Genomic DNA, 26135 nt, shown 5'->3' with positions numbered 1-26135 from the left:
TTAGTAATTTCTAATATCACAGGGATTCTTTGTTAGGGTGATTCCAAACGAAATGCCTACCTTTCCAGAACAGCAGAAGAGGATAACAAGGAACACAGGCAGAGCCACAGTCAGAATGTAGACCACCCAGAGCCATGGGCGCTCCTCCGCAGCCTCAATCATCTGTCCTACTACACCTGGCTGAAAAACAACATACAATAGATCAAAGTCCAAGAAAAAAGGGTTTAGTTTATTTAAAAAAAAAAAAAAAAGAAACAAAGTTTCCACTTTCCTGCTCTCCTTTTACATTAAATACAAATTTTGGCCAAAGGTCCTTTAACCTCAAGATCAGAGAATGAAGAACCTCTTGATCTCACTATTTTTGGCTCTCCAGATTGGCTACATATTGGAGTTTAAAAATTCTGTGTTGCGGGCCCGGCGTGGTGGCTCAAGTGGTTAAAGGTCCTCGCCTTGCACGCCCGGGATCCCATATGGGCCCCGGTTCTAATCCCGGCAGCCCTGCTTCCCTTCTAGCTCCCTGCCTGTGGCCTGGGAAAGTAGTCGAGGACAGCCCAAAGCTTTGGGACCCTGCACCCGCGTGGGAGACCCGGAAGAGGCTCCTGGCTTCAGATCGGCATAGTATCGGCCCGTTGCGCTCACTTGGGGAGTGAATCATCGGACGGAAGATCTTCCTCTCTGTCTCTCCTGTCTGTATATCCGCCTTTCCAATGAAAAAATAATAAAAATAAATCTTAAAAAAAAAAAAAAATTCTGTGTTGCGTGAATCAAGATTTAGCACTGAAGAGCATCCTAAAGTATACCCTAAGTGGCAAACTGAGACATATACATAGATGAACTGAAAAAATCCTACACAAAAAACACAGAACTCTAAATCACCTCAGGGATGAGGTCACATTCCAAACTGAAGCTATGCAACTTGAGGTACCCTTTTTATGAACCTTTTGTGCCAATATCCCCAGAAGAAGAAAGACACCTTCTTATAAACAGTTATTTCCTCAGGGAACAAGTCCAAGCTCACGAACCTCGGCAGCCCCATCAGCAGCTTTCTTTAGTCCCCACCCGTCATTGGCCCAGTCATCCACCACTCTTCTGTCGCCAGAAATGATAAAGTTGTCAAAAAAAATGTCAGAGGTCATGGACCACAGCTCCAAACCAATAGCATTGAAAGGAGTCATTTTGAATGGTTCGAGGTCTTCAAAGAAATCTGGATTTGGTATTTTCCTAGGTTTCCAGATTCCCTAGGGGAAAAAAAAGGTTTTATAGGATTATTACAGAGAATGATCAACAATTTACAGAAAATCGCTAAGATGAGTTATGTGTAAGTGATGAAGTGTTAACAGGAAAAAATGAACAGCAGAAAGGAGATGCTTCTGATGTTCCACACAGGCAACTTCTATCATTTCGGGATTTTATTTTCAAATCTTCATCATTCCCGACTTTATTCCAAACCATTCCAGCCTCCATTCTAATCAACTGGTGGTGGGAAAGGAAGCCTAAAAACAGACATTTCCAGTGGTGGTTTAAGATAAAAGGTACAGGTTCTTCAACTAGCAATCAATTCTAAATCACGAGGCTAGAGAAATACTCACAGCATGCAGATCCCTGGGGTAGTGACAACACAAGCAAGAGCATCACATGCTACTTTACCTTACTGTTTGTGCAACTCCTATTACAGTCCTCTACCCACCACATGACACACATCACTAAACTTGATTCAGACCCTGTGGCTTAAAGAAACTCTCTTGTTAGCAGTTCTCTAGCTTCCAGGTTTTCTGTGTGCAACTCAGTCCACTAAGCTCTATCTCTCCCTAAGGAGTTTGCCTTCTGTGCATCATTCAGTAGCTTGAACACAAGCAAGCAACTTGTGATCAAACCTCCTAGCAGGTACACACAGACCAAGAAGAGCAATTCGACCATTAGAGGCACAAACCTGGTAGTTAGGATTGTCAATCATGGGAGGCTTCCACTTGCCCTTGTAATTGGGATTGTCAATCATAGGGCGCTGCCAGACACCACAGCCAGGAGCCGACTCACATTTAGGGTTGGCAATCTGAGGAGCCTCCCACTCACCATCCATGTCTTCATCCCTGTGGAAATATACAACAAGGGATAAGTGACATACGTCTGTGGGATGCTGACACAGGGCCATACTACACAATTCCCATCTTCTCTTGCTTCTCTATTTCCAGTTAACAACTTCACATGACAAATAAATTAAAAAACAAACAAAAATAAATTAATAACCCAGTAATTAAAATGGGTTAACTCTAAGTATGACCACTGGGCTTAAAACTTTACTTTTTGGGCCCAGCACGGTGGCGCAGTGGTTAAGGTCCTCGCCTTGCACGCCCGGGATCCCATATGGGTGCCGGTTCTAATCCCAGCAGCCCCGCTTCCCTTCAAGCTCCCTGCCTGTGGCCTGGGAAAGCAGTCGAGGACAGCCCAAAGCTTTGGGACCCTGCACCCGCGTGGGAGACCCGGAAGAGGCTCCTGGCTTCGGATTGGCATAGTATCAGCCATTGCGCTCACTTGGGGAGTGAATCATCGGATGGAAGATCTTCCTCTCTGTCTCTCTTCTCTGTATATCTGCCTTTCCAATAAAAAAATAATAAAAATAAATCTTTTAAAAAAAAAACTTTATTAAAAAAAAAGCCATAGCCGCAACATCTACTGGATACATAACCAGTGTCTACTGGTTTTTTAACCAGCAGCCCCCACAGAGTGCCTGGGTTTGATTTTCCACACCTGTGGCTCCTGTGCCAGCTTCCTGCTAATGCAGATCCTGGGAGGCAGCAGTTAGCAGTTATGTGGCTTCTGCTATGCCTGTGGGAGACCCAGACAGACCTGGGCTAAATTCCTGAACCCAGTCCAGCTCAGGTTACTTCTGCAGGTCCCATGGAGGGAATCAGAGGCTGGGAGTATTCTGTGCTCCCTGCTGTCTCCCAAAAAATTAAATAAAATAAGCCATTTTAAAAGATAAGGGAATCTTTTACCAATCTTCTGGCTTCTCTGCATCAGGGTCAGGGACATATTCAGGCTCATCATCCAACCATCCTTCAGGTTTTGTGGCTTCCTCATCTGGAATCTTAGCAGGAGCATCTTCATCCCTTGAACACAAAACAAAGTATGACAACACTGGCAGGAGAATCGCAATACAATCTCATTGTGATTCTCACAGAATTCTGAATTTAGGAGTTAGCCTCAAAAATTTTAAGTAGTTCACCAGAAAAAATTTATAAACTATGTATCTGAACAAGGCCTAGTGTGATTATAGCCATGCTTGTTGTCCAATACACATCACAGTTCATTTCTCATCACTCTAATTCTCAGCCTCCACAAAAGGTCCCATTTCAAGGATCTCTCATCTGTGTCAAACTCATTCCTCCTCTTTGCTGCATATGACTCTTCTTCAATCAGGAATGCCCTTCCCCTTCTTCACCACTTAGTCAAATCTTACCCTGCCCTCCATCAAGTCTCAAGCTGCTGTGCCCTATTCCAGCAGACTAGGCCTAGGTGGTTACACCTGCTGCTCTGGCCACCAAGCAATACCTGCTCAGGCTACATTATGGCTTTTGACCCGCCTTACAGCTGGACTGTTAGCCCTGGGTAGAGGATAAACCCTTTTGGATAGTTCTCCATGGTCTAACACAGAGCAAAGTTGGAATAATTTCAAACTGAAACTTCAAATGTAAATGTGAATTCAAGGGCACATTTGAAATAGCCAAACCAAGAGATCAGAGTCCTGCCACAAACCAACTGTGTCACCACAGCAAATATGGTTCTGCAGTTCTGAAACACTCCCCTGTACTCAAACCAGAAAGGTCCACAAAACTCACCAGTCATCGGGCTTCACAGCATCAGGATCTGGTATTTTTGGTCTTTCATCCCAATCCTCAGGTTTCCGGTCTTCTGGGTCTTCAATTTCACGTGAAGGATTTACAGGCGGAGTCATATCGTTAAGCAAATTTCCACTGTTCACGACAGACTGGTCAACTAATATTTCAAAACTATTATCTGGATTCAAGACTGGAAGCAAATTAAATGCAATGAAAAGCAATTAATTAATCATCACTGCAAAGTTCCCTTTACCACATGCCTTCTAACAGAAAGCAGCAACATACAAGCATGAGACCAGTTGCTGGAGTCAGACACGATCTACCACTTCAGGCTGCTGGGAGCAAGATTACCCCTTTTCCTTATCTGCAGAACACAAATGGTTCTTCTTTGGGTTTCTAGGACTCCAACAATAGTTTCACATTTATAACACCAAAAGACTTAGTTTCAGAATTATATAAAAAATTAATGTAATGTGACACAAATGTTATACATTAGTCACCAGGCAAATTAAGTTTACTACAACTAGTTGCTAGTAATTAAGACCCCTTTTTAATAGAGGTAGTATTGTCACCATCCATGTTACTAAAATTCCAAATGACATAAACCTTTTATCTGCTAAATCACATATTCACTCATTGTTGTTCTTTTAAAGACCAAAAGAGTAAAAATGTAAGCTCAAATTCCTAACACCACTTTGAGTGAGATGTATGCTACAGTGTGGACCCTCAGCTCAGTGTCTGACAAGACAGAGCAGATAGATGACAGGATTCTACACTGCCAATATCGATGAAAATGGACACTGTCTGGGAAAGACTCACAGTCTTAGGGAAGCAACTTCGATGTGCCTTTAAATACATATATACAAACACATATATTACTGCTATTTCAGATAATTTGTAAAAATTTGTTCATTTGTTTCTCAGAAAAACAAACATACAGAGAGCTCCTGTCCACTGGATCATTCCCCAAATGTCCCAAACGGGCAGGGCTGGGCTAGGCAGACCCTGGCAGCCAGGAATTCTACATAGGTTTCCCACATGGGTGTAGGACCACAATTAGAACAAACTCCCAGGGTCTGGCACGATGGCATAGCAGCTAAAGTCCTCGCCTTTGAACACACCGGGATCCCACATGGGCACTGGTTCTAATCCCAGCAGCTCCACTTCCCATCCAGTTTCCTGCTTGTAGCCTGGGAAAGCAGAGGATGATGGCCCAAAGCCGTGAACCCTGCACCTGTGTGCGAGATCTGGAAGAGTTCCTGGCTTCGGATCAGTTCAGCTCTAGCCATTGTGGCCACTTGGGGAGTGAACCATCAGATGGAAGATCTTCCCCTCTGTCTCTCTTCTCTGTATATCTGCCTTTCCAATAAAAATAAATAAATCTTACAAAACAAACAAGCAAACAAACAAAAAAACACAAGTCCCAGAGTCTGCTGGCAGGAAGATGTTGCTAAAAACCAGACTGGAATATCAAACCTAGGTCCTTGTATGTGAGAAAGAGGCATCATAATAGGCCAAATGCCTGTCATATTAGGTAACTAACAGCTTCATTTTGCTTACTGTCATCTGTAGAACTGCAATACCCTGAGCACATATTACTTTTGTAAAAAACAAAAGACTACTATATTCTTATTCTTTAGGGAAAAAAGTCATGTCAATTTATATATCTGATCTCAAACCAGCAAAACAAAACAAAAACAAAAAACCCGTATTTGGCCTCTCAGCCAGGAAGTCAGCCAAGACGCTTCTGTACCCCACTGGAGCTGCCCGGGGGGGATGTGCAGCTCTGCTCCCATTCCAAGTTCCTGTTATTGTGCACTCAGGAAGCAACAGGGTATGGCTCAGGTGATTGAGTCACTGCCACCCACACAGAAAACCAGGACTGGGCCCTCAGCTTCTGCTTTGTTGAATGCAATTGGGTAGTGAACTTTGTGTCTTTCAAGTAGGTTAAAAATTATAATAATAAATAATTTATAATTATAAAAACAAAAACCTATTCCAATGACCTATTCAATTATCCAGGCATTAGGGCATTCCCCAAAAAGTTCAATGAAACACTAATTTTGAAGATCTGCATATGTATTTTTACTTTGCTTTAGCAGCAAGAAAGCAAATGAACGGAAGAAATGAGGACAGGCAAAGCAGCTGTAAGACAAAAAGTAATTCGTAAAATGGTCTCACACCTGATCTCTCAACTCAGCCTACAGATGAAAAGCTGCTCCCAGTGAGGACACATTAGGCTCATTTACCCACTGAGACTTGCATCTGCACCACAGTGATGTGCAATCACTAAATTACAATGCTGACAGATACTTAAGCCATGAAATCCCCCAACTACCAAGCATTCTTACTTAATGTATAGAGATGCGTCTTCTTATCGGTGAAATAGGTTTTCAGATCTGCATCTGGCCGCTTAGCATGCTTTTCTTCATATGCCCCTGTTTTGGGGTTTTTGTGGCGGAAGATGAAGTGCAATTTATAATCCTCTCCACATTTATCTGGGCCAAACATAATTGTGTAAGGGGTCTTGTCGTGGAATTGGTCCTTTAGAAACAAAACAGATTATTTACGTTTTGTAAAGTTTGTTTAGCTATGAATGAAAAATAACCAGCAATTTTAAACAGAGCTTAAATCTAACCCATCTAGTTCTTTCATCAAACAGAAATACTTACTGAAACTACAATTAAATAAAGCAGAAGCTAGAGAAGATCAAAACAATTGATGACAACTTTATATTTCACATTTCAAACAAAAACATATTCTTGTCACAGGCAATCTTCTCAGGCCTCCCAAAGTTTGAAACAGCAGGGAAGAAGACCTTCACCTTCCCAGGTACTATGAAACTTCCTTTGCTTTCCTCTAAGCGTCTCATCAGCTAACTGTGGCTGGGTGGCAGCACCAAGAGCAGTACCTACCAGGTTGAGTTCGGGTGTTTTGGAAAGCAGCTTCACATAAGCACCACCACATTCTATTCCATTCTGGAAATTAACCTCATACCTAATTTCAGAAAAATAAATAATAAATGGCAGAAAAAATTTGATGGCATTATGGAAGCTCCCATAAATTACTTCACTTCCCTCCCACTGGGACACTTATTTCACCACTGATGTTATGTTCATCTCAGAGAAAGATCCATTTCTACTACTTCTTTATGGCCACCAAATCCCACAAAGATAACTAAAATAAAAAATTAAATCTTACTCCAGAATCCCAAGAAATACTTTTTTTTTTTGAAAAATTCAGAAATTTGCTTACCACCAAAAGGATGAACAATCGTTTGTTTCAAAATGTGTTAAGCAGGAAGAAGATATTTTAAGATGCTTAAATTCACACCAAAAATCTCTACTGTAACTTTCGTAAGAGTACTTTCAGCATGTGGAAAAAATGAGTGTTTTGGTGCAAAAATATTTTGAAATCAAGCATAAATGTTTCAAATGAAATATTTTTGTGAACTTTCTGAACACCTCTCATAATCACTTTTTTGGAGAGACAGCAAGAATGTTTAAATAAACCATCTAGGAAGTTTTCAGCAAACAGGCTAACTACACTTACTGAACAATGAGGGGCTTGGTGTCAAACAGGAAAGGCTTGCTCAGTTTAGCAGAGATGGCATGGTGCTTGGCCCGAGACATCAAGACCAGTCCTTTATCGCCTGGAAGCTTGGTTTCCTTCATTTCATCAACCTCCCATTTTCCTACAAAGCAGCACAAAAGAAAGCTCTTCTTGAGTACATGTTTGAGTAGTCTATCACAATAACTAATTTTCATTTTTGTCTTTTTTTAAAGATTAATTTTTATTGGAAAGGCAGATAAACAGAGAGGATGATGTCCCACATCCAATGAGTCACTTGAAAGCGGCCACAATGACAGAGCTGCGCCCATCTGAAGCCAGCAGCCTGGAGCCTCATCTGTGTCTCCCACATGGGCACAGGGTTGCAAGGCCATCCTCCACTGCTTTCCCAGGCCACAAGCAGGGAGCTGGATGGGAAGTGAGCCACCGGGATTAGAACCTGCGCCCATATGGGATCCCGGCACGCAAAGCAAGGTCTTAAGCCGCTAGGCTACCATGCTAAGCCCACACTAATTAATTTTTAACATTTCCTGTTCATTCTAGCATGGTCTAGAAAAGGCTGTCCTAATAGACAGAAGCATAAATGATTAAATAGGACTAATCTTATTAAACACACCAAAGGCAACACAAATGGTGAAACTCCAAATCTTCAGACAGATACCCCTTTGAGAGTAGTCTTGATAGCGTGAACATCGTGGTGCAGCAAAGAAAGTTGCTGTCTGCATGCTGACATCCCAATGGGCACTGGTTTGTGTCCCAGCCACTCCATGCTAACGGCCTGGGAGAGCAGAGCAAGATGACCTAATTGCTTGGGCCATGTACCAGCATGAGGAGATCATCCGAGGAGTGAACCCCGTGGATACAAGATACCTTTCAAACAAAAAACACTTTCAAACAAATAAATGATACAATCTTAAAAAATAAACAAATAAAGCCAGCATCAATAACTGTTATGGAGAAAAAGTGTCAAATTGCAGCATGCTTGGACCCAGCATGGTGGCTTAACAGCTAAAGTCCTCGCCTTGAACGCACCGGGATCCCTTATGGGCACCAGTTCTAGGTCCCGGCAGCTCCACTTCCCATCCAGCTCCCTATTTGCGTTCTGGGAAAGCAGTTAAGCATGGCCCAACACGTTAGGACCCTGCACATGTGTGGGAGACCTGGAAGAAGTTCCTGGCTCCTGGCTTTGGATCGACGCAGGACTGGCTGTTGTGGTCACTTGGGCAATGAATCATTGGACGGAAGAGCTTCCTCTCTGCCTTTCCTCTCTCTGTATATCTGACTTTGTAATAAAAATAAATAAATCTTAAAAACAAACAAACAAAAAACCTCAACATGCTTTTATATCCAAATCAAACAGCAATTCTTACCATCATATTTAGCAATTTCATCATCAGTATCATCTTTCTTGGCTTTGGACAAAATCCACCTATAATTAAAACAAAACCACAAGTTAAAATTTAAATTACCCATGAAGAGAGACAATGCTAAATTTTCATAAAATCAGATTATCCTGATCTTAGCATTCTTAACCACCCTGCTTTGAAGTGTTCTGTAACTTAAGTAGTGACAGTACACTGTTACAAAGATGTTTGCTTCCAAGATTTTTTTCTTTCTTAGGAAATACTCACCCTGACAAAGTTCCTCTGTCAAAGGAATCCACAAAATATACTTCCCCCGTTGGAACTGGAGCTTTGTAGGTCACCTGTGATAATACAAAATCACTTAATCAAAATTCTAGCAACATTCTTTCTTAGGAGAATGTTTTCTTGATTTGCTTTTGATTTGTCAAAAAACTTGCATAGCTTTCCCTCAAACTCCAGCCATTCAGACTTTGGTAATATGTGACAAAAGCTGCCAGACAAATTAAACTGGCTTTCCTTGGAAAACAATCTTCACAAACCAATGAACCCCTGTGGTAAAAGAACAAAGGCCACTTCAAACCTTTGGGGACGGGGGAGGAGTGCTGGCGTCTGGTGTGGATTTCGAGTCTTCTACCTCTTCAATGACATCATCAAGGTCATCTTCAATATCAATCATATCATCATCATGTCCATCATGAGCCTGGATGACAGCCGTTCCAAGGACCAGTAGCATACACAGTAACCACTTCCTTTCCATGATCTACATATATAAAAAAAAGGTAAGGTCAATGTGCTTCTTTATAAAATAGTAGTATTAGCCGGAAAAGAATTGGGTCTCAAACAGATGTGAAACTGCTGCTTCCAACCTTGGTGCCTCATTGCCACTGGTGTGTGTATTTGCATGTGTGCATATATGTGTGTATGCTGTGCAGGAAAGGAAGCAATCATAGCAGTTGAGGAAAACTGCTAAGCTTAACTGGTCTAAGCTTTGAAGGTATTCTCAAGATCATGTGGTCATGAGAGCCTAGAAGGAAATGTACAGGATTTTGTGATTTTTCTCTTGTGTGGAAGAGGTAGAATCAGCAACGTGTGCTCTGCCAGGAAAGACAGAGGTGTGGCGGCGGAGAAGCACAAACATGTTTCTGGAGAGGACTGGTACAGCCTGAGGCCATCTGACAGTGCGGGAGATTTTTTGTTGTTATTGTTATATTAAAGCAGATACAAAAAAATAAAACCTGAGAAGTATAGCAAGATTGAAAACGGAAGTATAGAAGACATGCAGGTTGGGAGAGAATTGACTCTTGTAAATTTTGATGATGATATAGTTATCCAAACTGCTGCTGAGAAATAACATATTATTTTTTGGAAGATTCATTGCAAAGTCAGATATTCAGAGAGGAGGATTTTCTATCCGATGATTCACTCCCCAAGAGACCGCAACAGCCGGTACTGCACCAATCCAAAGCCAGGAGCCAGGAACTTCCTCTAGGTTTCCCACACCAGTGCAAGGTCCCAAGGCTTTGGGCCATCCTGGACTGCTTTCCCAGGCCGCAAGCAGGGAGCTAGATGGGAAGCAGGGCCACCGGGATTAGAACTGGCATCCGTATGGGATCCTGGCATGTTCAAGGCAAGGACTTTAGCTGCTAGGCGACCGCGCCAGGCCCGAAATACTATACTATTAATGAGCATAGTTGAGATGTAGTTTGCTGCTGGATCCAAAAAGCTATGTTCATTAATCAGGCAACTTTACGGGTCATGGAGGAAGAAGTGCTGGAAGTAATTTTGGCAGTGGTAGAAGAGGAAAACACAGGAGTGGCGCTGTAGCCTAGTGGCTAAACTCCTCGCCTTGCACGTACTGGGGTTCCATATGGGCGCAGGTTCTAGTGCCAACAGCCCCACTTCCATGCAGCTCCCTGCTTGTGGCCTGGGAAAGCAGTTGAGGATAGCCCAGAGCCTTAGGACATTGCACCCATGTGGGAGACCCGGCAGATAGTGTTGGCTCCTGTTTCATCAGTGCAGCTCTGGCAATTGTGGCCACTTGGGGAGTGCATCAGCAGACAGATCTTGCTCTCTTTATCTCCTCCTCCTTTCCAATAAAAATAAATAAACCTTAAAAAAGTAGGAAAATACAATGGAAGTGGTGGTAGCACAAGATGTTACAGAGGAGGTGGCAACTATGGCAGCTGCCCTGATTACAGTGGCAGAGGGGGCTACTGTGGTGGCCCAAGAGATGGAAACCAAGGCCATGGATATGATAGAGGACATGATGGTCACAGCAAAGGAAGGAATGTTGGCAGTGACTATGGTGGTGATGGAAACTACAATGATTATTAGGGATTCAATTTCCAGTGACCCTCTTTTTTTTTTTTTTAAGATTTATTTATTTTTACTACAAAGTCAGATATATAGAGAGGAAAGTCAGAGAGGAAGCTCTTCCGTCCAAAGATTCACTCCCCAAGTGACCGCATCAGCCGCTGCTGTGTCGATCCAAAGCCAGGAGCCAGGAACTTTCTCCAGGTCTCCCACACAGGAACAGGGTCCCAAGACTCTGGGCCGTCCTCCACTGCTTCCCCAGGCCGCAAGCAGGGAGCTGGATGGGAAGTGGAGCTGCCGGGATCAGAACTGGTGCCTATATAGGAGATCCCAGCACATTCAACATGAGGACTTTAGCTGTTAAGCCACCAAGCTGGGCCCTCCAGTGACCCTCTTGTTCTGTTATAATGTTGGAAGACTTAACAACCAAAATATGAAACTAACAACTAGCTACCTTCATTTTTCTAAATACCTACCAGCTTTTTCTGTTACATCAGAAATGTTAATGGCCTTTTCAAGGACTAAGGATCCAGACACAAAAATAGCCATGGGGCTGGCACTGTGTCAGTGTGTTAATCCACTGGCTGCAACACCAGTATTCCACGTGGGTGGGAACTGCTTCAGCAAGTCCTGGTTGCTCTGCTAAAGCTCCTGGGAAAGCAACAGACAGTGCACATGTGTGGGTCCCTGAAGCCAGTCAGGAGATCCAGAATTCCAGCTTCCTGGTTTTGGTGTCCCTGTTGCTGCAGCTATCTGGAGACTTTCACCAAAGTTAAAAACAACACGGAGCCACATGGATGTACAAAATGGTTTGCTAGTAAGTGGATTTTTGTCTTGGGGCTTGAAAAGGTAGAACCAAAACATTAGAATAGCATAAAATGCACAATCAGAAGTAAGGCTATGAAAAAAAAATAAGGGTGTGTATTTCTTAGATGTGGGGGATTTGCCCCCACCTCCCCGCAAGGCATCTTCTTTTATCTTCTCTATTCACATCTCTCTCCTCCATCATGAACTGGTACCCTGTGACTTGGCCTCCACATCCTTCTTTGAAGCCATCCTGTACCCAGACAACAGACTCCTAACCAAGTCTCTCAGAGGTCTCTAACTGGCTCGCAAGGCCCTCAGCCCTTCCTCACGCTAGTCTATAAGGACGCATGGTTTCTCTCAGGCATCTGGAGACTATGCCTGCCAAATCAAAGAAGGTAAAATTCACTGTTTTCCTAAATGCAGTGCTCAAAATAAAGGGCTAAATAAAAACTTTCATAAGCTTATCCAGGACTGTCACTGGTATTCTGGGGACAATCTCATCGTCTGTTATGGTTTCTTACACTTACAAACAACGATAATGATTTATTCAGAGAAGACCTTTTGTCTTGTTAGAGTCCAGGCCAGAGCTCCCCGCCCGGACACTAGGGTGCGAGCTAGTCAACCCCCAGAAAATGACAAAGAGTCTTGCTGGTAATGCAAAAAGCAAACAGAGTTTATTGTGCCAGCATGCTGGGGTCAGATCGTACTTGGGGCACACAGGCCAGCCAAGTGGATCGGACCCCAACTTAACATAAGGCTGGAGATTATATACCCCTTCTTGGCTGTAACATATATCAAAGTCAACTCAAAAGTAACAAATTTAGGTGCAAGCAGTCTGCTCCATTCTCACACTCATTACTTACGGCTCCTCCTATCCTGACACCCTTATCTTTTATGGCTCCTCCAGTCTTTTATGGCTCCTCCCGTCCCTGGGGCCGGGGAACTGTGCCCCTGCCTTCCTGCACCCCGGTTAGATGGTAGATAAAGAAACAAGGGAGACAGATTGATCACTAGAGTGGAGCTTTCCCACAGTTCAGGCGCCTTCTGACCTAGCGAAGTAGTGGCTTCTCCCCCAAAGGGCCTAATATCACCTAACACTAATATTCCTAACATTCTAACATACTAACATTATACCAACACTCTAACATTTTCTACCACCAAAATATACAACACTAAAAAAAAAAGCACACTAGTAGTACTCTGACAAAGAACTATAAGAACTTCTCTAAAACTGATTTAAGTTTTTATGTAAATCAACTTGATGCAACTCCCAAAATTGTTTCCCATAGAAAACACTAGGAAGACCTGGCACAATGGTTCAATTGGCTAATATCCCTCCTTAAAAGTACAGGGAACTTACGGGTGCAATTCACGTCCCGTTTCCTATCCAACTTCCTGCTTGTGATCTGGGAAAGCAGTAGAGGATGGCCCAAAGCTCTGGAACCCTGCACCTGTGTGGGAAACCTGGAAGAGGCTTTAAGCATGGCAACCACTTGGGGATAAACCAGTGGGCTGAAGATCTGTTTCTCCTTCTCTCTGTAAATCAGCCTTTCCAATGAAAATAAATCTTAAAACACAACCATAACTTTATAAAAGAGCAAGATAGAGAAGGAAAACTGGAAGAACTTTCTGGGTCAGACCAATGTACCCATACTTGAGGGAGACCTGAGCTGGGATAGTTAGCATCAATCACCACCAAAGAGTAAGAGTCAAAAGAACCAAATTCCCCATTTATCCCTGGCCATGGGACAAGAGACCCAGAGGGGAGAATGTAGGATGGCCTAAAAGCCTTGAGACTCCGCACTGGCTGGGAGACCTGGAGGAGGTGCTGATCAGTTTAGCTCCATCTGCCATGGTCACTTGGGGAATAAATCAGTCAACATAAGATTCTCTATATATCTCCTTCTCTCTGTGTATCTGCCTTCCCAATAAGAATAAGTAAATCTTAAAAAAAAAAAAAATTCCACTATTGTGCTTAAACAGTTGGTTCCCAAATGTCTCCCACAATCCTATGGTTGAAATTTACTACTGGGAATCTAGCGTGACTCTCCTTTATCAGGAAACAATGAAGCTAGCAAGCAATTCCCAGGATCAAAAGCCGAGGCTTCAAACATCCAGAGCACCTTGCCTGCTATCTGTATACTCCTTAAGACATAAGACGATGTTTCCCATCACAAGCTTTTTCCCATCTGAGGTTCTCATTTATCCTTACATTGTCACAAGCCTAGGCAAAAAAGGGCATACTTTTCAGTATTGTCATCCAGTTTCTAAGAGTATGCAAAGGAAGGATTTAACAAGTAGCTTAAGAACAAAGCATCTCATATGGGCACCAGTTCCTGTCCTGGCTGCTCCACTTCCCACCCAGATCCCTGCTTGTGGCTTGGAAAACCAACAGAGAACAGCACAAAGCCTTTGTACCCTACACCCCAGTGGAAGACCTGAAAGAGGTTCTTGGCTTTGGATCAGATCAGCTCCAGGTGCCGCAGTCATTTGGGAAGCGAATCTGTGGATAGAAATTCTCTGTCCCCTGTCCCGCCCCCAGCATAATTACCTTTCAAATAAATCTTAGGAAAAAAAAAGTCACAACAAGAAAACTTTCAAGTACCTGATTCTATAGAGGAACACAATATCTTTCAAAAGCAGTCTAAGTTACATGCAAGTTAAAGTTTTGTGTGGCTTCACTTTATGATATCCTGAAAAGTTAGTCAACAAAACCAATACTGCAGGGCTAAGCTATATGGTGCAGGTTTTGACTGATATCCTGAACTAGTTGAAAAGAAAATCTGTCTTCCAGTGGTCACATGTATGGACCTGCAAGAATGTCTGTTACATGGGGCCAGCCTTCTGCCCGGTGACTAAGGTGCTGGATTAGATATATTTCCACATAAGAACACTTGGGTTCATGACTCCAGCTTCCTGCAAAAGCAAACCCTTGAATGCAGCAAATCAATGGGTTCTGCTGCCTGTGTGGGAGACCCACATTGAATCCCATGCCCTGCACTTCAGCTCATCCTATTCCAGTACATTGCAGGCATCTGTACAGTGAACCAGGTTTTGCTTTACCTATCCAACATATTAAAAAAGAAGAAGAATTTAATGTTAAAAAGGGTTAGAGAAGAAAATGCATCTTGTTCCTAGCCGACAGCCCAGTACAAAGTAGACACCAAACCAAGGTTTCCTGATAGCTTTCCACTGCATGGACACTAACCAGATACCAAATACCAAATACTCACAGGGGAGGGTCGAGCAGAGTCTGTGCACACAGCCAAGCCATAAAATCTAGAAGTTTAATTTTTAATAGACTGAAGGAAGTCTGGAAAACAGCTTGTCTGTCTTCCCATTTCAGAGATCATGAACAAATTGCAATTTTGGCTCTACTATTCAATTTCTTTAGCTTTATATAAAAACAAACTCATAGACAAGCTCATAACCCACCTTCACCTAGCTTGCAAAAAATGCGAGTTAGCTAATACTATTTAAGTCTCTTGCTGGTGTGTCTGGCAACAGGCTAAGCAGCCACCTGAGATGTAGGCATCCCATACGATTCAGCTGCGCCACCTCCAATCCAGCTCACAGTTAGTGCCAAGGAAAGAAGAGTAATGTGGCCCAAATTTCACGGCTCCCTACATACACGTAGGAGACCTAGATGAAGCTCTGGAATTTGGAATTTGGCCTGGCCCAGTCCCAACCACGGTGGCCAATTGGGGAGGGAAGCAGAATATGCAAAATGCGTCTCTCTTATGTCTGTAACTCTGGATTTCAAGCAAATACCTTAAAAACAAACACACAAAAACCCTCGCATCGACATTTTCTATTTAAAAAATGGCAAGATTTCTGTTCTCGTTTCCTTCCGCCTCCCTTCCCCTTTTCCGCTGATCTCCATCACCTCTCCCCCCCCCCCCCCCCGCCCCCCCCCCCCCCCCCCCCCCCCGTTCCTGCCCCACTGGAATAACCTCATAAGATACCTCGTTGCATCTGGTGTTTTCAGCTCACAAAGCAATGGACACTTCACCAAGGATCATCAGAAAGGACACCCAGGGCCATGTCCCAACTACCAAAGAGGTCAAGTACTTCAGGTCAGTCATTTCCCATTGGATCTCCCACATGGGAAGCAGCCCAGGAACCTGCACAGGGCTCAAGGCCATCCACAGACTTCAGAAGTGACACCTCAAAACAGCACCCAAGAGTCCAGGGTGGTCCTCACAGTGGAAAGGAAAACTGTAAGTTTCCATCTGAACACTGCCTTCTCTGTCCTAGCTAGCTTTGTCTTCTTCCCTCTCTGACAGTGACCATCAGGGTCTCTCGGGAGCCCCGAATTAGCTTAGGTGACAGACAGACTAATCTAGAAGGTCAGAAAAGCTTTTTAATGGAAAAGTTAGTTAGCCTCAATGACCAGGCTCCTGATAGACATGTTTGCCATCTCCCTCTTCAGTTTTTGCTAGACTTCACAGAGGTAGGATACCGTCACTGCCCTGAGGCAGATTTCATGTCTTGCTCATGATTTGCCAAGTTATTTGGGATTTCTTACCACATCTACTTAAGATTCTTATGTTCTTCAATTGCCAGTACATGACTTGTTAGCCTATAAATTAGCAGATTGGTTGCCTCTGCCTTAAAGTGTATAAAGTTCTGTAAAATCTTGTTAGAATACTACAAACTGCTGGGTTATTATAAATGAAAACTAGTTTAAATCTTGTGCCATCTGCAGTGTGACTAGTAGGCCTTGTAACACAACATTTTGAGTGTTGTGCTTTATGTTCTAGGCTAGATGCCTTCCTGAAACACTCAGGGCTTGGAACAATTGGTAAAGTATAATTTTTTAGAAAATCTAACACTTGTCTGCTTCCTAGCTAGATTCAAAATTACTATAGCATTTTCAAATGTCAAATGCAATAATTGTTAAGGTTACTCAAGAAGTCAGCTTGCATTTACCTGTCCTGTGATGAATTTATATTTGATGCCACATGTTAATCCTTCCATTGTTTCACACAACAATTTCATACAATCCAAAAGGTTTCATGTGTTCCATTGCATTCATTGGGTATGTTTCAAAATTTGGGACTTGAAGTAGTTAAACTGATATAAATCTAGTCCATCATTTTAAACTAATGTTTACTCTGACAAAGCTTGAAACCTGACAATTCTTTTTTTTTTTTTTTTCATTGGAAAGGCGGATATACAGAGAGGAGAGACAGAGAGGAAGATCTTCCGTCCGATGATTCACTCCCCAAGTGAGCGCAATGGGCCGATACTATGCCGATCCGAAGCCAGGAGCCTCTTCCGGGTCTCCCACGCAGGTGCAGGGTCCCAAAGCTTTGGGCCGTCCTCGACTGCTTTCCCAGGCCACAGGCAGGGAGCTGGAAGGGAAGCAGGGCTGCCGGGATTAGAACCGGCGCCCATATGGGATCCCGGGCGTGCAAGGCGAGGACCTTTAACCACTTGCGCCACCGCGCCGGGGCCCCTGACAATTCTTTTATATCTAAGCTTGAAAGCCCAAATATTCCAATTGGGTTTCTAACTGAACTCATGACCTGCTAGGTTGGGAAAGATTATAATTATGATATGTTTTGTTATCTAGACTTCAACAAAGAGAAGCCTTCAAGTGCCAGGCAGTATTTCAGACATCTAATGACTTCCACCTTCTACCAGGAACCTCTAGAACCTCCTACTGCTGCGGTTACTCAACAACACCCCCTTTCAGCTCGAAGCAGCTAAGTGGTCGTTGTCCCTTTTTCCCTAAGAACAGCTGGTTCACTCCTCTGCTTGGAAATGAGAGGAGCTGGATAGGATGACAGGAAGTCAGGGTCTCTGGTTCCTGGTGAAGCTATCTGTCTACCTTGACCATTCAGGAGTAATGAAGAGTCAATGACTTAAGTACAAGAAGGCCTGGCTAAGAGAGAAAGAGAACTCAAGCCACCTTTTCAAAAGGACTCTTTAATAACTCTTCCCTCCATTCCAGTGTCATCCACTCAAATGTAAAATTTTTAAATCAAACCATTAACCAGTTTCTTTTGCAGGACTAGAAGCATCCCTCCATCTCCCATTCCTCCCACCATTGCCAAGAGAAAACAGCTCCAAGAAGTCATAGAGAACAATGCCCCCCTTCCTTTATATATAACAAAAGGGAGGAATGTAAGGAGTTATTTGAATATCCCACCCTGGACCCTATGCCATTTCCTCTTCCTCACAGCTCAGGAAATTCGCGCCAGTCTAGCCATCCACCAATCAGATGTATCCTGGCATTCCACCTGAGAATCTCACCCCCAATCTTCCAGCCCCTTTCCCAACCCTACCTACTCACCAATCATCCCTAGGCATTCACCTGCAGGCACCAATCCCCTGGAGCCTGCCCTCAATCCCTCCTAATCCCCGCCCCCACACCTTGCAGACAAAAAGGCCCCCAGGTGCGGCTCTCTCTCTTCTCCTTCCCCTTTTCCCACTGAAGTCCACCACCTCCCCACCCCCTTCCTGCCCCACTGGAATAAACCTCCTAAGACACACACACACACACACACACACACACACACATTTCTGAAATAAATTGCTGACATAATTACCTAGAGCAACAAACATCTACAAAAGTACATACAAAAACTGGTGAAATTTGAATTAAGGTCTGTAGATTGTAGTGAAGTCGAATTTCTGCTTTGGAGTGGGTGTTTGATGTAGACGTTAACATGCTGCTTATCAGGGTACCCACTTCTCAGAGTGCCGAGTTTTAGCCCTGGCTCTACTTCTGATTCCAGCTTCTTGCTAATGCACGCTCTGGAAGGCTGCCAAAGTTCACGGTCCCTGCCGCCCATGTGGGCAATGTGGATGGGGCTCAGGGCTCCTGGCTTAAGCTGGTGCAGACATCTGGGGAATGAACTGGCACAGATCACATTGCCTGTCTCTGCTTTAAGTAATTTTTAAAAAGGTAAGGAGGCTGGCACTGTGACTTAATGGCTTAAGCTACCATCTGCCATGCTGGCATCCAACGTGGGCACCGATGGGATTCCTAGCTGCTCCACTTCTGATGAAGCTCCCTGCTAACATACCCAGGATAGCAGTGGCCTATGTGCTTGGACCCCTGCATCCACATGGGAGATCAGGAAGAAGCTCCTGGCTCCCCTCTAGCCCAGTCCTGGCTGTTGTGGTCATTTGAGGAAACACCAGTAGAGGGGAAAATCTCTGTTCTTTCAACTCTGTCTTTCAAATAAAAAGAAATCTTTAGAAAAAAAATTTTTAGTTTGATATTGTGCTATAGCCAAGATGTCATTGTCAGGGACAGCTGGGTAAAGGGTTATAAAAAATAAGTATCACTTGTACAACTTTTTAATGTTATATTTAGGTAAGCTTCTTTAAAAAAATTATTTCTTTTCATTTTATTTGAGAAAGAGAAACAGAACTTCTATCCATTGCTTCATTCCCCAAATACCTACCACAGCCAGAAATCTGGGACTCCTTCAGCCTTCTGCATGGGAGGGAAGGCAGTCCTAAGTCCTGGAATCCTGTTGCCCCCCCCCCCCCCCCCCCCCGGTACCCATTATCAAGAAGCTGAATCAGAGGCCAACTAGCCCAGACTGGAACCAGGCACTCCAATACAGGATAGTCCCTCCTAGCAGGGACTGCTGTGCCAAACACCCTAGCCATCAAAGCTAAAAGATAAAATCAGTCAGTGAAGATGCTTTTCAAATGTTATTAAAGTTTGATCTAGGAAAACCAGTAGGAATTTAGTCCTCTTAAGCACAAATTGTATAATAATACTAACAGGAAAAACACACACACACACACACACAACTCAGAAATGGGATCCAGATAGGAAATTTGGGCTTAGTGAAGTCATTCTCTCCTTAGTTAATTACAGCTTTCTTTTGGGCAATAAAATTTTCTACCTGTCCCAGGTCAAAAAAACCCTCTACACTCTGGGATCAAAGACACAAACGTGGGCAAACACAGAACCACAAAAACACAGCCACATGTTCACAACCGTTATGCACAATTTTGGGCTTCTCTTCCAATACTTGAAAGACTAAGCGAAAAGAATTGGCTTCTAAATGTTCAGAAACAGAAGCAATCTTCAAAGACCACCTAATCCACTTACATCTACCACTTTGATCCTTTTCTTGTAAAAAATTTTTAAGGGCCCATCATGATAGCCTAGCAGCTCAAGTCCTTGCCTTGCATGATCTAGGATCCCATATGGGCACCAGTTCTAATCCTGGCTGCTCCACTCCCCTCATCCAGATCCCTGTCTGCGGCATGGGAAAGCAGTCAAGGATGGCCCACAGCCTTGGGACCCTGCATCCACACTGGAGACCCAGAAAAGGCTGCTGGCTCCTGCCTTTGGATTGGCTCAGCTCCAGCCAGTAGATGGAAGATCTTTCCCCTCCTTCTTTCTGTGAACCTGACTTTACAATCAAAAAAAAAAAAAAAAAACTTTCCAAAAAAAATTTTTAAAGGAGCTTCTCCCAGACCTCCCACATGGGTACAGGTTCCCTGCACTTGGAAGGAATGGGTAAGCCAATTGAGCCTTTTTTATTTTTAATTTATTTACTTATTCCAAAGGCAGATATCAGAGAGGAACAGTCAGAAAGAATCATCTATCCACAGGTTTGCCCCTCAGATGGCTTAAATTGGGTTGACTGAATGACAGGAGCCAAGAACATCTTCCAGGTCTCCCACACAGGTGCAGGATTCCAAACTCTTGGGACATTCTCTGCTGCTTTCTCAGGCATTCTAAGAAATGGAACAGTAGGGATTGACCTATACGGGTAATCAGTTTGCAGGCAGTTTTATCCACAACACAATGTTAGCCCCAATGCATTCAAAGGTTGGGGCTGGGCTAAAGGACAAAGACAGGATTCAGGTACTCACAGGTGACAGGTACCCAGAGTCTGCACTGACAGAAAGCTAGAGTCAGGAGCTGGAGCCAGAAATGCAATCCAGGCCTTCTGCTGAGGGACACAAATGCCTGCCCCTATTCTTAACCTCTCCGCTTCCTACTAATGGACACACTGGGAGGCAGCAGGAAAAAGCCTTAAACCCTCAGGTCCGAAAGCAGACCGAATTCTTGGCTGTTGGGGGCACTTGAGGAATGAACCATAACATTAGATGGACTCTCACTAGCTCACTTTCTCTTCCAAACAAAATGAAAAGTGGCAGAGCCGGTTAAGCCACTGGTTATAAAATGCTGGCTGTTTTGCTTCCTTCCCATCCAGCTTGGGGAGGCTATGGGAGACTCAAGTAGAGTTCTGGGCTCCTGGCCTCAGCTTGGCCCAGTACAGGCTGTTGCAGCCACTGAGGAGTGAAGTAGCAGTCAGGTCTTTCTCTGTCTCTTATCTATCACTCTACCCTCCAAACTAACTAATCACTAAAACACAAACCAAACCACCAACTCTTGACACAAAAGGCAGCACAGTGCATCTGTTGGTCAGACCCCTTGGTTCTGTGTGGCCTTGTCAGCCTACTCAACTTCCAAAGTCCCTCCTTTCCTACTTTCAAATGTGGTGGGCAGCACTACTGGCTCCAAGGCTTACTATTAACATAAGAAAATATGAAGTCCATCATTTCTCAAGCATAAACAAATATTTTGTCCTTCAAAACAACTTATATTCTTACCTGACCATAAAAGGTCTAATATTTGTGAATAAGTTTGCAGAGGAAAACATGATTCCCTCTAGTTACATATGGTTTTTTCCTTTCAATAGTGTATTTATAAATCATAGCACTGATAGGAAAATTTTTATGTTTACTTTTTTCTGCCCTACCATATACTTTTCTGTAGGAATTCCCCAAATTTAAACTTTTTAGAATTTATTATATTATCACAATTATGTTCAGCAAACATTCAGGTAACTACTTAGATAAACTTTAGGAATGGACAACCCTGTAACTTCAGGAAACTTTATCCCACATGGGTCTACTCAGAAAAAAAAAAAAGTCTCTAAGAAGTTGAAACTATTTTCAAGTTTGTCTATGTTAGTGTATTTTATTTTTCCAAGAGACAACTTGCTTGAGTCATGCTGGTATGTGGAGTGTTCTTCATGAAAGGATCTTTTCTCTGGCTCTGATCATGTGGTGACTGTCCTTTATTAACACAGTGTATTACATCCATTGTTACATAGCTGAACCAACCTTGCATTCCTGGAATAAATCCCAGTTGGTCACGTTGTATAACTCTGCTGGATCAGCTCCCTACTAATGTGATTGGAAAAGCAGCTGAAAATAGCCAAAGTGCTTAGGCCCTTGTCACAGAGGTTGGAGACCAAAGATGAAGCTCTTGGCTCCCAGTTTCAACCTGGGCCAGACCTACCCTTGTAGCCACTTGGGGAATAAACCAACAAATGGGTCTCTCTATCTCTGCTTGTTACTCTGCCTTTCAAACAAATAAATCTTCAGAAAAAAAGGAACCATGAAATATGTTGCTGAATTCAGTTTGCTAGGATTTTATTGAAGATTTCTGCCTACAGTTTCCTTATGAAATTGTGTTATGGTATCAGAGCAACACTACATAGTATTGGTCTCATAGAATGAGTTAAGTGCCCCCAGCCCACAGTTTTTCAAGAACTTAAGGAGCTCTAACATGGTACAGTGGATCAAGTTATCAACTAGCCATGCTAGGTCTGGTTTGACAGTCCCCTGGTAATACACTTGGGCAAGCAGGGAAGACCACTCCTGGCCTTTGCTTGGCAGTTGCTGCCACTTGGGGAGTGAAGCAGTGGATGGAAGACTGATTCCTGCCCTTCAGATTCACAAGAAGCTCCTTAAAAAAGACTAGGGGGGCCTGGTGTGGTAGGCTACTGATTAAAATCCTCACCTTGGCACATGCTAGGATCCCATATGGGTGCTGGTTCGTGTTCCGGCAGCCCCACTACCATCCAGCTTGTGAGCTGGGAAAGCAGTCAAGGACAACCCAAAGTCTTGGGACGCTGCAACCGTATGGGAGACCCAGAAGAAGTCCTGGGCTTCACATCAGCTCAGCACTGGCTCGGCAGAAGGATATCTTCCTCTCTGCCTTTCCAATAAAAATAAGTAAGTCTTTTAAAAAAATTTCTGGGGATGCTACTTAGTAGAATTCACCAATAATGTCACCTGGTTCTATGCTTTTAAAGATTTATTGTTACTGGAAAGGTAGATTTTACACAGAAGGAAAGACAGCTGGTTCACTCCCCAAGTCACTGCAATGACCACACCTGAGCTGATCCAAAGCCAGGAGCCAGTAGCTTCTTTTGGGTCTCCCATGTAGGCTGTCCTCGATTGCTTTTCCAAGCCACAGGCAAGGAGCTGGATGGGAAGTGGAGCAGCTGGGCACGAACTGGCACCAATATGGGATCCTGGCACATGCAAGGCAAGCATTTAGCCACTAGGCTACCATGCCAGGCCCAGTTCTACACATTTCCTTATGAGATTCTCTTAAAAAGAGATCCAACTCTTAAAATTCCTCTAACCTACAAGAAGATACACAGAGGAACATTAAATAATGTTCTTGCTTGGGTTTTAAAAATAGGCAATGTAGTTGGTATTGTATTACAATAGATTAAACCTCCACAGCATGGAGTGCCAACTCTACTTCCCGCTCTTCTGCTTCCCATCTAGCCTCTTAAGTGTTGGGAAGGCAGGCAGGTCACCCAACAAGACACCTGAAAGGAGTTCCTGGCTCCAGTCCAGCCCTGTCCTGCCTGCTACAGCCATCTGAAAAGTGAACCAGCAGACAGACCTATCACTTTGCCTTTTAAATAAATATCTTTTTTAAAATGCAAACAAACAAGGTTAGCACAGTGGCACAGCCTGCCAAGCTACCACCTGCGACACCAGTACCCCACACAGGGGCCAGTTGGGAGTTTTAGCTGCTTCACTTCCAACCCAGCTGCTGGCTACTGTGCCCAGGGAAGCAGCAGAACCCTTTTATCCACGTGGGAGACCTGAGTGACACTCCAACTGCCACCTAGCCCAGTCTTGAACCAGCAGACAGAGGGTGTGTGTGTGTCATCTTCTCTCTCTGCCTTTCAAATAAATCTTTTAAAAAAGAAAAAGAGAAGGCCCGGTGCGGTGGCGCAAGTGGTTAAAGGTCCTCGCCTTGCACGCCCGGGATACCATATGGGCACCGGTTCTATCCCGGCAGCCCCGCTTCCCTTCCAGCTCCCTGCCTGTGGCCCGGGAGAGCAGTCGAGGACAGCCCAAAGCTTTGGGACCCTGCACCTGCGTGGGAGACCCGGAAGAGGCTCCTGGCTTCAGATCAGCTGTTGCGCTCACTTGGGGAGTGAATCATGGGCCGGAAGATCTTCCTCTCTGTCTCTCCTCTCTGTATATCCGCCTTTCCAATACAAAAATAATAAAAATAAATCTTTAAAAAAAAAAGAAAAAGAGAAAAAAAGGCAAAGCATTTCAAAAGGCAGTCTTTTCATGTAAGCTAAAATTTTAAGCTATTTTAAGCTCCCTGCCCCCCCTTCTCAAAAAAAAAAAAATCCTTAAAGAAAATAGGAGTTAAGTTTCATGTTAACATTAAAGAGTTAGCGATATCTCACAACCCTGAGACCCTCACTGGTAAGGACCTCAGGGGGTCCTACCTTCCCCATTTCACAAGGTCACAGCCAGACAGGAGTGCAGGCACAAGTTAATGACCTGCCATCCAGGGCAAATGCCCAATTTCTGCTGCATTTCTTCAGCGATAACAACATCCTCTTTGGATTGCTGAACAAACAGAATGCACATGAACAGATTGATAGGGTCTATTTTATGACACACATGCAATATCAGCAGTGATTTCTGCTGTTACTAGATATTAAAATAACTTTTGTTAAATTATAATTGTTCCAAAACTGAATTTTCACATAATTTAAGCCTTATACTGGAAAGGAAGGAGGCTGATTCTAGCCATAGGTAAATCATTTTACCACTACTTTTTGTACCTTTTCACTTCATTAGCATGTTTGTCCATCTTACCAAAAGACAAGCACTTAAAGGGGATGAAGGAGACACAGAATTCCAGGGACCTATACTGTAAACGATCACCCATTTAAAATTACATCTGGATCTATACTGCTTTATTTACACTTATCATTTCAATTTCCACCGCAGGAACATTATAATTGATTTCCCCACTGCATTTTATTTTTTCTGTAAACCAAGGAGGCTGAAGATATGAGTACTCAAAACACGCTGGGGATTCTCAGAATTTGTTGGGAAACAAAATCCTTAATTTTTACAGTTCACAGTTAAGCTTTAAAAATCCATTTGTTGGCTTAGTTTTACAGTAAGCTATGTAGATTACAATTATGGGCCTTTTTATTGTTTCTTAGGAGCTAACGTGAACTAGTTCATTATACTGCAAAGCTACCTTCACATCCCGGCAAATCATTTGCACTTCCCGATTGTCTGCTAAAGATGAGGCATGAAGGAGACTCTTAGACCCATTTTCAAGATGTGAAAACCACAGAGGTTCAGAAGTTGGTTACCACACTAGGCCAAGAACTCCGGTTTATGAGCCTATATGTATGCTCACCAACTGCCGCTTCCAGCTATCTCACCAAGGCAAAAGGAACTCTGCTAACTAAAAGGATGCAATAACGACGGCCCAAACTGTAACAACTGTTTGCTCCTGGGGCCCCTGGAAGATAATGCAATCATGGAACTGCCCAGTTAAGATAGTAAGGTGGGTGGATGCTGACACCCACTTCCAGATAGGATGGAAAATTTTAGTTGGGGACATTCACTCCAGTGCAGTTCCCAAGGCCTTGTCACGATCCAGTTACCTGGTTGTTGCAAGGGAAAACTCCCGCACAGGTAGGGCTCTTGCTTCTGGAGCCTTCACTACACTGAAGGCACACTCCTGCGGCCCTTCCACTCTGCTGGAGAGACAGACAATTCTTAACCCTAAAGCAAAATTTTATTAAGCAAAGCTTTCCAAATATCCTAAATTTGAAAAAGAAACTTAACCAGGATTCACCTTTGCCCCCAGGCCTTCAATATTCACTCTGCTTAACTTCCCTCAACCATTACTGTCTCATACCAAATAGCAAATCCACCGACTTCAATTTCATCACCACAAAATGCACACAGCATGTCCTCGGGAAAAAAAGCCTTAAGTCACCTCCAAAGACCACAATGCCAGGGTGGTGGGCCGAGGCATTCACCCTATTTTATGGGGCAATTACCATGCATTTCCTGTCTCATTTACACCTATCCTAGGGACCGGGCACAAAGGATAAGAAATAGCACTCGAAGTTCACAGGCCTTGGTCTGAACCACTAACACCAAAGGTGCC

At 43.6% G+C, this 26135-nt stretch overlaps 2 protein-coding genes across 5 annotated transcripts in view; one reads left to right on the top strand and one right to left on the bottom strand.

The window, feature by feature from the left end:
• The window catches only part of LOC121164484 (MRN complex-interacting protein-like), an 813414-nt gene that overhangs the window by 124144 nt on the left and 663135 nt on the right, over positions 1–26135 (top strand). The window lies entirely within an intron of this gene.
• Positions 1–26135, bottom strand: part of LOC121164354 (calnexin) — a 30862-nt gene that overhangs the window by 3840 nt on the left and 887 nt on the right. For 3 of the 4 annotated variants that reach the window (XM_040992486.1, XM_040992498.1, XM_040992501.1), the window contains exons 2-12: positions 9351–9530; positions 9038–9111; positions 8777–8835; positions 7389–7530; positions 6752–6833; positions 6188–6380; positions 3837–4026; positions 2994–3107; positions 1931–2087; positions 1023–1238; positions 61–180 (exon numbers count right to left, since the gene is read on the bottom strand). In XM_040992486.1, coding sequence (XP_040848420.1) covers positions 61–180; positions 1023–1238; positions 1931–2087; positions 2994–3107; positions 3837–4026; positions 6188–6380; positions 6752–6833; positions 7389–7530; positions 8777–8835; positions 9038–9111; positions 9351–9527 — 1524 coding nt within the window. In that variant the 5' untranslated portion in view covers positions 9528–9530. Of the gene's footprint in view, positions 1–60; positions 181–1022; positions 1239–1930; positions 2088–2993; positions 3108–3836; positions 4027–6187; positions 6381–6751; positions 6834–7388; positions 7531–8776; positions 8836–9037; positions 9112–9350; positions 9531–25623; positions 25644–26135 lie in introns of those variants that run through there. The other variant, XM_040992492.1, reaches the window with a different exon arrangement.

Source organism: Ochotona curzoniae, unplaced genomic scaffold (assembly GCF_017591425.1).
Source record: "Ochotona curzoniae isolate NIBS_2020 unplaced genomic scaffold, NIBS_Ocur_1.0 contig_1031, whole genome shotgun sequence".
Lineage (NCBI taxonomy): Eukaryota > Metazoa > Chordata > Mammalia > Lagomorpha > Ochotonidae > Ochotona > Ochotona curzoniae.
The sequence above is the reverse complement of the archived record's forward strand: the minus strand, read 5'-3'. Positions and strand labels throughout refer to the sequence as shown.